General features: G+C 49.6%; 1 protein-coding gene across 1 annotated transcript in view; it reads right to left on the reverse strand.

Moving 5' to 3' along the window:
- Positions 1 to 12,705, reverse strand: part of GMPR (guanosine monophosphate reductase) — a 44,375-nt gene that overhangs the window by 13,274 nt on the left and 18,396 nt on the right. The window contains exons 5-6 of the mRNA XM_045866339.1: positions 5,993 to 6,074; positions 2,194 to 2,300 (exon numbers count right to left, since the gene is read on the reverse strand). Of these exons, the coding sequence (XP_045722295.1) occupies positions 2,194 to 2,300; positions 5,993 to 6,074 (189 nt within the window). The remainder of the gene's footprint in view (positions 1 to 2,193; positions 2,301 to 5,992; positions 6,075 to 12,705) is intronic.

The following is a 12,705-nucleotide window of genomic DNA, read 5'->3' on the forward strand; positions in this document are numbered from 1 at the left end:
GCTGAGCCTCCAGGACAGGAACCCGTGGTTCTCAAACTTGAGAACACATGACAATTACCTGGAGGGCTTGTTAAAACACAGTCCCGGGCCTCCCCTTCAGAGCTGCTGATTCGGTAGGCCCGAGAATTTCTAACAAGTTCTCAGTTGATGCTGATGTTGTTGGTCTGGGCCCTACACTGGGAGAATCGCTAAAAGAAGCTTATCAGCGAGGTGGTGCTATGTAAAGAGAACCCAAGTTGATTCTCAGTCGCTGGTGGTGCATGCAGAGCCTCCCCACCCACCTCGCCCCCCCAAATATGGTCCTATCAATGAAGCAGGTGTGAAATTTCTAGAAGGACACAAATGTGGAAACTCGGAATATGTTCACAGTAGAACACTTTATTCGACAGATCCCTGATTTGGAAATGGTGGCCGCTCAAGGCACATACAGGACACAGGGGCCGAATTTTGTGGAAGCCTCTTGATGGTGAAAACGGTCACGGGATAGAGATTTAGGGCTAATTACATATGGCGCTTTCGTGGCCAACCTCGGAAGAGTCGTCTTTGCTAAGACAGGTCCAGGAATGTCTTTTTAAGAAAGCTTCCCTGGTGATTCTTATGCAGCCAGCCCAAAACAAGGCCCTAGGGAACACTTGAGACCCACCGGCATCCTGGGGACCATGCTGTTTGCGGTGAGTTGGATCACTGCACTCGGCCTTTCACACACAATAAATGGGCGTTCACTTGTGCCCTGGGGCAAAAGCGCAGCGACATGGTGACAAGCTCAGGGTCTCAGAACGGTCAGCAACCAACAAACCTTCCTTGTCTAGCACATAGTAGATGCTCAATAAAAACCTGCTGATGGAACGGTGGATGGATGGAAAACTTGGGTGAAGAGTGAGGAAGAGCACAGGGAATCCGCACTGGACAGGACCCTGGCTCCCGTGAAGCAAAAGCCATAGCACTCATGCTAAACTGAGGCTCAAAACGAGGGAAGGCGCATGTAGGGATTTTTATAGAGTATCCTTGTATCCTCAAAGCAAGTCTAGAAACCACACGTCAACATGTTGAAGTGCTGGGCTGAAATCAACAAGCTATCATTCTGCAGGGATGTGTAATCGGATGCATTTGGAAAGGTTTGGTTTTTTTTAATCACCTATCAATTATTTAATGTGGGAGCCTGACTCAGCAACTGCACAGGTCTGAGGGTTTAATATATTCAATGAATCAACACTGTTACAGGACCACTAAAATTACACCACGAATTCAGAATTTGTAAAAAAAAAAAAAAAAAAAAATTATATGTTAAAAAAAAACGCACATTAAATGGAAGCCATCATTCTGAGTCTGCACGATTATATCCCACGTGTTCTGGGTACATCTCTTCAACTGTCTGAATAGTCATTACAACCGTGAAGGTAGAGCAGAATCATGGCTACGCTGAGGACAGATATTAATTTGGCATTAATTCATTCACTCAACCTTTAATGTTTAGTGGCTGCATCCCAGGCTGCTGTCCTTCTAGGAGCTTCCTGGAAGTGCTGCTAGATCACTGTCTCTGCCTCTCCTCACCCCTTCCCATAGATTTCTCAACCCACAGCAATCTGCCTTCTGCCCCCAACATGCTACTGAATCCGCTCTCACTCCGGTAACCAGGGGCCGGTGGCCCCCAATGCAACATGACTGGCATCCTTACCGAAAGGAGAAACGTGGACACAGGCGCGCACACACACGGTGAGGACGCCACATGTAGACGGGAGCTATGGTGCCACCAACCATGGGAGCTGGAGGTTTGGAACAGAGCCTTCCCCCCAAGCCCTCGGGACCCTGCTGACACCCCGATCTCAGACTTCTGGTCTCCAGACCTGCAAGACCGTGATTTTCTCTTCTTTAATCCACCCAGGCTGGGGTGCTTTGTAGCAAACGAGCATGTGGCCCTCTCGTCTTCCCAAGCTCCTCACAAATCCAACACACCACCCAACGCCATGAGTTGTTACTGACCCCTGTGCCTTCGCCCCTCACTGCAGAGTAAATGGGGAGCAGGGCCTGGGTCTCTGCCAAATGTCACTGCTGGGACCAAGGTGCCCGGCTCACCGCCAAGCCCACAGGAGGCCAACCGGATGAAGGGCAGCCAGGAAACAGGCTTCCTCGGGGGCCCCCCCCCAAGTCCCGAGATGTTCCCACACCCAGCCCCCTGCCCCGCGGGAGACTTACGGAGATGATGTGCCCCTTCAGGCCGTGGGCAGAGTCTGCGCACTCGATCACCGCACTGAGCTGGGGGTAGCCCACCCCCGTCTTGGTGCGGGTGGTGCACACGGAACCTGGAGGGCAGGAGAGGCGGGGCCCAAAGAGAGATGGTTAAGAATGAGCAGGATCCCGTATTCCCGTATGTCCACCTGCCACCCTCCTCCGCCACCTCGCTCTCCCTCCTGCTCCCCACACTCCAGCCACTGGGACCTTCCAGTTCCTCCAGCACAGGGAGTTTCTCCCCACCCTGGGGATTCTCTGTACATGCTGTACTTTCTGTCCTGAGCACTCCGTGATACAAAACGAGCCTGCGTCACGGGCACACAGCCCCGCCCTGATTTACGGGGTCCGGGGGTGAACTTTCTTTCCGTGGGGGAGTGGCGGGTGGTGAGAACCCCACCATCTGGCCACGTGGATTCTGGTCCTCATCACCGTCAACCGCTGATACCCAAGACACCCTGTCACTGTCACTCGCCGTGACGTCAGCCCCCATCTCTGCCTGCTTACACTCCCGTCCCTTCCCTGTCCCTCGCTTTTCCGCACAACCACGCTATACGTCAAGGGACCCCTCGGGCTCCTCCCACAGCCTCTTTACCTTCAACTTTTGTCAAATTTCTAACTTTTCTGAGCCTCTCGGCCTCGCCTATGAAACAGAAATGGAAACACTCACGCACGGGGTTGCGGTGCGTCACTAGCCCCATGCCTGCACCCCCTCCCACCCAGCTCTGTCCTCAGTGGGCCCCAGCCTCCTGGGCTTCGTGATCGCCCACCCTGTCCGGGGTCCCCGTCTAGCCTGGGCGGCCGGACCAGCTTCCATTTCAGGACCAACCGCCCGGATGCCTGCAACCCACCTTGACCTCTGCCTTTCCCAAGGTCAACCCCAGTCCTGGTGGACCCGTCTGCAGAGTATGATCCCAGCTAGGTCCAGGCTGAGTTATGCCCAGAGCACCACCATCTCCAGCACCTGTCCCCTTGCTCAAGTCCTGTCCGCCTCTCCCTGTAAATGAGCACCCCCTGTCCCCCAAGATCACCCAGACCGAATTCCCATATGTCCACCTGCCACCCTCCTCTGCCACCTCGCTCTCCCTCCTGCTCCCCACACTCCAGCCACTGGGACCTTCCAGTTCCTCCAGCACAGGGAGTTTCTCCCCACCCTGGGGATTCTCTGTACATGCTGTACTTTCTGTCCTGAGCACTCCCTATGAACCACCCCCCTGGTCTTGCCAATGCTTCTCATCTTTCAGGCTTTATCTTAAATGTCACTACCTCAGGGGAGTTGTTCACCATGGTATTCACTTCAAAAAGAGGCATTTAAATAATTATTTGTGTACGAACGCAGGGGATCTGTTTTCTCTGCTGGATGGTAAGCTCCATGGATAGTCATTGTTGTAGATCGAGTGCTGAGAATAGAGCCTCGTACATAAGGGGGCTATAAATAGTCACTAAAAGAATGCGCAAACTTAAGAATAGATGAGTCGCCCACATGCCAGTCACACTGTTTCCCCACTCAATCGGCCATCAGGCCTGGAGACAAGGCTGCTGGAACCCCAGCCTCCTCTCCTGGCTCCCCACCACCACCCGTGCTTTCACGGTCCCCCCAGATCTCTCTCCAGGGCTTCGAGGACAGGACCAGACAGAGAACCATGTCCAGAATTCCAGGAGGGGATTCAGCAAGAAAACCAGAAGGATGGGGGAGCCCCCTTTCCTCCTGCACCTGTCCAGCTACAGGGCAGAATACATCTCTTTATGTCCATTGGTGTTGCTCACAATCCTGGAGCCAGAGAGCTCCTCTCCCCACCAAGGCACCCTCTGCCCCAGGAACCAGACCTTCATTGTGCAAGGCAGAATTCATTTCCTAATCTCTGGTTCCCAACTGGCTTTTCTCCTCTCCCACTCCATAGCCAGATCCTCGCAGGAAGGCAGGGGTCTCTGCCGCAGAGGCCCAGAGCTCTGCCCCCGGGGGGGAGACCTACAGAGGTTAGGCCAGTCACCTTTCTTGGAAAGAGCCAAGGAAGAACTTTCAAACGAGGCATGGGAATGGTCTTGATTAATGCTCAGGTCGAAAGGAGAAACTGGATACATGTTTTCTCCCGGTTACAGGGGCAAGGCGCCCGTTCTTAACGCTGTCATTCACAGAGAGAATACCCAAGGTTTTTATTCTAAAGAATTCATGAAATTTAAATGTCATCTCCAATCAGTTTAAAGAAGGGGATCTAACAAAGCTCCTTACCCTCTTTGGTCATATCTGTTCTGATAGACAGCCCTGCCAGGGCTGGGGGAAGGGGGGGGCACACAGCAACAATGGAAGGACCATAAATCTTCTGGGGAAACAGAGTATATACACAGAGCATGCGCATGAAGGAAACAAGTCCAGCTGAGTGTTCAAGATTACATCAAGTACATCAAGAATAGCTCTTTGAAAGCCAAGAAGACTGCCTACACTTACGTCCTGTACCCAGAACAATGGCAGCTAGTAGATGCTCCGTACGTATTTCTGATTAAACAGGTGACTGCTGAGCGTCCTGCTTTTGGAAGAAAGAGTCTTCCTGGTCTATTAGTAGCCTGTTCTATTATTAGCTCAGCCTATTACAGCCCATCCTGAGCAGGGAGCTCCTTGTCAGTAAGAACTGGGCCTTAGCCTCTCTTTGACTTTTCAAAAAGCGACCAACACTCCGTAAAAACCAGGCCTGTCTTTCCTCTTGCTCGGACTTTGTTGTTAATTGGCCCGAGTGGCAACATCCAAAGCCCAATCTTTTTTTTTTTTAATTTATTTTTTTTTTTTTTCCAAAGCCCAATCTTGAGAGTTTCCTCAAGTCCTCTGGTGAGCCTACAAGCCTCTTCTTCCCTAATCCTCTCTTCATACACATCCTGTTCCCTCACGGCTTATAACTGTGCCAAGTCAACAACACGACGTCTTCTGCCTCCTGCAGCTCATTCCCACACTCTTCTCATATGGCTTGACGGTTTGTTTCCTTTTTTGGTAGTGTTCTTTGGGTGGGCGGTATTTTAAAAATCTTCACTGTTTTTTATTCCCAGCTGAAAATGTATATCTTCTTCCCTTCTCTCCAATTTTAGTGTTTGTTTAGGAATGGATGTGCAAGGAAGAATTTGGAAACATGAAAGCTCATGTTTCGCCCAAGGGGAAGGTGACCACCATCTGGCCCAGGAGAAAATGGAACTGTCCAGTGTAAGGACAGAAAGGCTCTGCCTTGCTCCTCCGCTCAAGACACCAATGGGTGGTCCTAGGAGAGAATGCTCAAGAGGATAGGGGCAAACTGAGCTGGATATGTATCAGGTGAGGTGCCAGGGGTGGTAACGACTGGGCCATGGGTCACGTTCAAATGCGGCCTCAGAGCTGTATGCCTATGTGCAGTGTTTGGGGTCCCTCAAACCTTCTTATAAACCTGAGTTATTCATGTCCATTAACTGTCCCCATGATTCTTCACCCCCTGGCCTTCCTCTTCAAGGTGTATGGGATCATTAATGAAATCCGCCTTCTCTTCTTCCACATTAGTGCTCTGAAACCAGGACCTCACATTCTACCCACATCCCAGCTCCGTTAAGACGTTCCCTGGGGGCATCAGAAAGCAACCCAATGACATTTCCTAACTTCCAAAAGTAGTGTGATACTTCCAAAAGAAATGGGCTTTACGCCTGTGGCTGGGTCACCCATGGGTTCCCTTCTGGCCACAATCTCCGGCCTCCCCTAGCCCCACACCCCTACGCCCGCCACACAACCTCTGCTGTGCTTCCCAGCAAGTCTTACCTGGTCCAACACCCACTTTGATTATGTCTGCTCCAGAAAGAATAAGCTCTTCCACCATCTCCCCTGTTACCACGTTCCCTGCCTGAGACAGAAAGAACACAGCCCACGATCACACATTATTCCCGGTGATACAAAGATGAGTAAATGAGCAACTCCACACCTGGACACACAGTCGGACACGTCCAGAAGCCACCAGGCAGTCTTGGGGGCCAAGAGAGGGAGGTCGGGGGAACAGTGGACTGAATCCCCGATTCTGGATTAAATGTGAGGTTGGTGGGTCAGGCTGTTCCCCCGGTTTCCTTCCCTACTGACTAGGAACATAGAATCTGACACCTGAGACCACACCGGGGTGAGCTGACAGTAGGAGAAGGTACGCCAAGTGTATAATTTTAGAACTACAAGAGACTGGAGACTATCTAGGGCAGAGCTTTTGAACATGTCCGTGATGGACAAAACAAAATCCTACGGAGATCCCAAATACATGAAATAAGCAATGGAACGCTCTCAGATGATTATCATCTTTATTGTCGGGCATAATATGTTTCAGAGATGATAACCCCTGAAGAACGTTTATGAACTCCAGGGGCTCCGGATTACGAAACCCAGTGATCATCTCAATGATGGGAAATGCCTGGGTGTCCCTCCCCCACCTCAGGGCCGGTGGTTCCCACCTGGACCTGAAAAGGCAGATGAGCCCTTATGGACCAACAACACTACAGCACACTCCGATTTCAGAACACGAGCCTGTGGCCCTAAGAATAAACAGGGAAGCCAGGACGTGGCAGAAGCTTAAAAACCGAAAGAATGCATCTGGTTTGGAGACTCTACAAGTTCTTTCAGTGCAGGAGCTGGGGAGCATGAAAATAGCCCTCTTTATTACGACTCACTGCCCTGTGGATTCTTCAGCTGGTCCATAGGATACTTGGCAAGATGCCTGACTGAATGTTCACAAATGCACAAAATCTTATTTTGGGAAATGCATCCCTATTCATGCTACCACATGCTTTTTTTTTTTTTTTTTTGCATTGAATCTCCAATGTCTTTTCACTGAATTCATTCCTTGGGGGGAGGGGTATTTTTCTTTTTGAACCTAGACAAAGTGACTTTTAATTCAGTATAAAAGTATTATGGATGAGGAAGGCTCAAAGCTGCTTTAATCCAACAGCCATCTGACAATAGAAAATGCTAGGCAGTCCAGAAAAAGGACCAGGACACTGAGGATACCATGTATGATGAGGGGGGCATTACATGTCAGTGAGGAGCAGAACAAGGTTTCAACAGAGCTGGGGAAAGGGATCTTCTGGAAGCAAGATATAGATTCTCATTCATACTTGTCCCCAAAACTAGATTCATGGATGCAAGGGTTAAATTAACAGAAGTTGTGCCCTTCCAGACTTAGAATACCTTGAAGACCTGTAATAAAAGTGGAAAAAAAGATCTGTGTGTATACACACACACACATACTCATATAATCAACAAAACTAAGAGGCAAATAATGTGGTAGAGAAAAATCCCTGCGATTATGACAAAGGGTTACTAACATTATAAAAGCTCTCCCAAATCTGAAAAAGAAATGCTAACACCTCACAGAGTAACTGCCAAAGGACATGAGCAAACTGAAATAAATAAAAGTGGCCAATAAACACAGGGAAAGTGTTCATCTCGCGAATCATCGCATTTATTTTTTTTTGAAAGATTTTATTTATTTATTTGAGAGAGAGAGTTTGCGCAAAAGAGTGGCAGAGGAAGAGGGAGAGTGAGAAGCAGGCTCCCCGCTGAGCAAGGAGCCCGATGCGGGACTCGATCCCAGGACCCTGGGATCATGACCTGAGCCGAAGACAAATACTTAACTGACTGAGCCACCCAGGCGCCCCACTAATCATCACATTTAAATTCAGATACCAGGGAGGTACTACTTGTCACTTAAATTATCAAGGACAATCATCATTAAATACCGAAGAGGAAACACACTATCTTTCTCTGCTGGTACAAGGTCTCCTTTAGTACAAGTTTTCCTGGGAAGCAATTTGTCCATACAGAGCAAATACAAAAAATACATATATCCTTTGATCTAGTGAGTGTACTTCCAGGATCGATCCTCTCTGGAGGGAATAATCATAACTGAGGTCAATGATTTAACTATGAGGATGTATATACTATTTCTAATAGTGCAAAACTGCAAATGTGTTACCCAAAATGGGAATGGTTCAACAATCTGATGTTTTTCAGCTACGTGAGGTTTTTAAGATTGGTCTGATGGTGCAGGAAAATGCTTAACCGCTTTCAGTATCATGTTAGGGGAAAGAGTTTTGTTTAAAACAACAACGAAAAAAAACCCATAAGAATACGTGTACATGAAAACATATACCAGGGGCACCTGGGTGGCTCAGTCGTTACGTGTCTGCCTTCGGCTCAGGTCATGATCCCGGGGTCCTGGGATCGAGCCCCGCATCGGGCTCCCTGCTCCGCGGGAAGCCTGCTTCTCCCTCTCCCACTCCCCCTGCTTGTGTTCCCTCTCTTGCTATGTCTCTCTCTGTCAAATAAATAAAATCTTTAAAAAATATATATATATACCAAAATGCTAACAAATTATGTATAAATGAAAGAATTACCCAACTTTTAAATTTTTTCTTTTTCTTTGTAAAGATTTTATTTATTTGAGAGAGAGAGAGAGAGGGCAAGAGGGGGCAGAGGGAGAGGGAGAAGCAGACTCCCCACTGAGCAGGGAACCTGACGTGGGACTTGATCCCAGGACCCTGGGATCATGACCTGAGCCAAAGGCAGACGCTTAACTGACTGAGCCACCCAGGTGCCCTTAATTTTTTTCTTTAAAATTTTCTGGATTCTACAGTAGGAACTGCATTACTTTTTTTTTTTTTTAAGATTTATTTATTTATTTTAGAGAGAGAGAAAGAGAGTGAACACAAGCGGGAGGGGCAGAGGGAGAGGGAGAGAGAACCTGAAACAGACCCCGAGCTAAACACGCAGCCGGACTCGGGGCTCGATCTCACGACCCTGAGATCATGATCTGAGCCAAAACCAAGAGTCGGACGCTTCACCAACTGCGCCACCCAGGAGCCCCAGGAACTGCATTACTTTTATAATTAAGTCTGATGGTTTTGGGTTTTCAGTTTTGTTTTATTTTAGCACAAGAACCAACGTAAACTTTGTAGCCAAGGGAGAATTTAATAGGAACCTAAGAAACAAGACTCCCAAGCTCTCAATTCTTCCTCACTGCTGGTCTTGTTAAAGAGTAAAACATTTTTTAAATTTTAAAAATAAAATAAAAATAAACTTTAAAAACAAAACCAAATACATACATACATAACTCAGAAGAAGTTACTCTCAGCTCCCTACTTAGTTTTGCTTTCAATGTGGATATTTTTTTCCCCTGATCTGGTGCTGCCAACGAATCATTTTACTTTTTAAAGGGCCTACTTTACACAAAATAAATTAATTCAGGTCAGTTCATGATGGATGCACCAGGTCCAACCACATAAGCTCAAAGTAAGTTTTGGGTTTTTTTTTAAGATTTTATTTATTTATTTGAGAAAGAGAACACAAGCAGGAGAAGGGGCAGAGGGAGAAGCAGACTCCCCGCTGAGCAAGGAGCCTGACAAGGGACTCAATCCCGGGACCCTGGGACCATGACCTGAGCTGAAGGCAGACGCTAACTGACTGAGCCACCCAGGCGCCCTTCAAAGTAAGTTTAAAGCACGAGGAAGGTGACCCTGTTCTGGTAGCCCAGAGGCTTGCACAGGTATCCCTGTCCCCCCTCGGCCACACATGTGGCTCTTTAATCAGTAGCTGGAAGGCGGTCACTGCAGAGAAGCTGCCGTATGGAAAACCCCAGAGTGACCAGGAAGCACTTCCAGCCGGAGGACAGCTCGACAAGAATGCTGAAGACAGAGGCAGATCTCATCAAAGTGGACACCGAGAAAGGCCAAAACTAAGAAGGAAAGGGAAAGGCAAAATCAAACACGAGAAGGACAACAGGACATGATCGGGCTCAGGCTTGGCCCCAGGCCCCGCCCAGGAAGCAGTGAATGGGGTGATTCGGGGGCGATTCGGCGGGGATGTGGGGGCGATGCCGGGGCCTGGGGCCGGCCAGGGTGATTAGAGAGGATCCAGCCTATCTGGGCCCGAAGCAGCTCCTGGGTGGCGCAGATAGCATGACCGGAACGTGGCCGCACCTGAAGCACATGCTCGTTTCCCGGGCATCCGTGACAAAGCGCAAGCTCTGGACCCTCCCGGGGGGCGGAGGCGGTGGGGAACCGAAGCAGGCAGGAATTTCCACCGGGCACCCCTCTCCTGGGGGAGGCCAAGCACCACCCTGGCGCCCCACTCGCATGCCTTGCCGGCAACCACCACCCCTCCAAGGGCAAGGAGAGGCGTGGGGGCCCAGGGAAAAGAAAAAAAAAAAAAGCCACAGGATTAAAGAGGTCCCCTGGGCCAAAACCAAAACCAAGACTATTTTGCCGCAATTTTTCCAGCTTTCCTTTAGATCCAGACATCTAAGGCAAGGTAGGTTCAGAAAGCCCTGGGGTCCACTGGTGACCTTCAGGTCCAGGCAACAAAGAACTCGAAGGCTCCATTTCTCCTGCTATGCTGGGACTAACCACACCCACTTGGTGTGGTCAAGATAGGGTTTACAAAGAAAGTTCGATTCAATTCCTAGTACAGAGCCCAGCTCTCCAAGGGTGCTCAATAAAATGTTTTTAGTCCCTCCACTTAAGAATGCTTTCCATATATTGCTCTTCTGCTCACTTTTTTTTCTTAGACTTAATTATGGTCAAATATCCATGACATAAAATGGATATTTTTATGTTTTTAGTGATTTTTAAGTGGACAATTCAGTGGCACTGTCATGCAGCCCTCACCCCCATCCGTCCCCACAACTTTCCATCATCCCAAACTGAAATTCAGTGCCTCTTCAACAGTAACTTCTCTACCCACTTTTTACTGGCTCTTCTGAGGACCCCTGCCAAGAAAAATCCTTTCCATAGGAGGATGGGAGGCAGGGCTGGCAAACAGCCGCGGGCCGCATCTGGCCTGTGGGCCTCAGTGTTCCAGCTCCTGATATCAGGTGGTGACACGCTGGGGACAGCCTGGGGGGCCCAGTCAGTTAAGTGTCCGCCTTTGGCTCAGGTCAGGATCCCAGGGTCCTGGGATCAAGCCCTGTGTTGGGCTCCCTGCTCAGCGGGGAGTCTGCTTCTCCCTCTCCCTCTGCTGCTTCCCCTGCTTGTGCTCTCTCTCTCTGTGTCTCTCTGTCAGATAAATAAAATCTTAAAAAAAAAAAAAAAAAGGTGGTGACATGCTAACGCTAGTACCTTCCCCCAAGCACACAGAAATGTCCCTACGCCTACCCACGGAAGCAGGAAGTAGAAGCTATCAAGGCAATAACCTTATTTTATAGCACATTAAACTCCGTTTACTATGGGACTCTCAGAGACGCACACATCACCTGGATCTGAGGCCCTTCACGGCTTCTAGCACAGTTCCAGTTCACACCAGTTCCAGAAAGAGAGTAAAAACAGGAAATCCAGGCAACTCAGCCTGCGGGGCGTGGTCTGCCATAACCAGCGCCTGGACCTCAGGGAGGCGCGCTCCACGCTGGGCGAGTGAAGCTGCCCACGGCTGACAATGTGCAAGGGATTCTAAAGAGCGCCCACCTCCTTGGGAAGAGGGACGGAGCAGGGGATGTCCCCCTGTGGCTCTGAAGCTTGTCCGATCACGAGTGCTGCAGAAAGAATGCAAGCAGGGACTGAGCCACTGGCCACGAGCAGAAATGCCGAGGCTGTGCCCGTGGCTTACCTGTGGATCGGTCAACAGCGGCTAATGGGCACCGCCCAGCGGTGTGGGGTGGGCGTCTGGTCTACTCTGAAGAGGTGAGGTGTCACAGACCTACCTCCTCGGGACCAAGTGAGAAAGAAAAACACACCAGTGCAAAGCTATTTCCCAGACCCTATATAGGGACATCCACATCCCAGCAAGCTGGTGCAGCTGCTGGCTTCGGTGTGGTGTAACGGAAGATCACAGGCCCTGGGGGCAGGCGACCTGGCTCTGAACCCCAGGCCCACCTCTTATAGGCTATGGGATCCTCAGAAAGTTCCTTGAGCTCTGTAAAACGGAGTTTCACATCAATAAAAGTAGGTGCTACTATCCACGCTCAAAGACTGGCCATCATCAAAAGCCCCTCACCCAGGCTAGTACCTTTTTCTACAGCACCTGGAGCACATCTTTCTCCTTCCTCTCTCAAAGCCACCAGGCAAATGGCTCTGGGACTTACTACACTATTCTAGCAGCCAGCACCTTCTACAGGAGCCTCGTCTGCCGAAGTTTTCTAAAAACCCCTGCTTTTTCCATCCTTCCTTGCAGCAAGGTGCACGTCAGGGGAAAGGCAAGGAAATGGGGTGTGCACGTGAATCCAGGATGTACAGGGAACGGGGAGCAACAGCCCCGTGCTGCAGACAGACCCCCGGAACCACCAGCCTCAAGAGCATTTCTGAGCACCCCTCCTGTTCACTGCACCGGAACCATCACGATGACACTCAGCCCCCTTATCATATGCCTTTCGGTTCCAAAACATTGGACAAACGGTAATGCATCCAAAAGCCATTAAGAGAAGTTAGACTTTCAAAAACCAAGGGTGTTGAGAGCACTGGAGGTTTCCAAATGAAGCCCAGAGTTCAGGGGTCAGTGCAAGCAAAGAA

Source organism: Mirounga angustirostris, unplaced genomic scaffold, assembly GCF_029215605.1.
Source record: "Mirounga angustirostris isolate CCGP_5_RB_7025 unplaced genomic scaffold, mMirAng1.0.hap1 SCAF_8, whole genome shotgun sequence".
NCBI lineage: Eukaryota > Metazoa > Chordata > Mammalia > Carnivora > Phocidae > Mirounga > Mirounga angustirostris.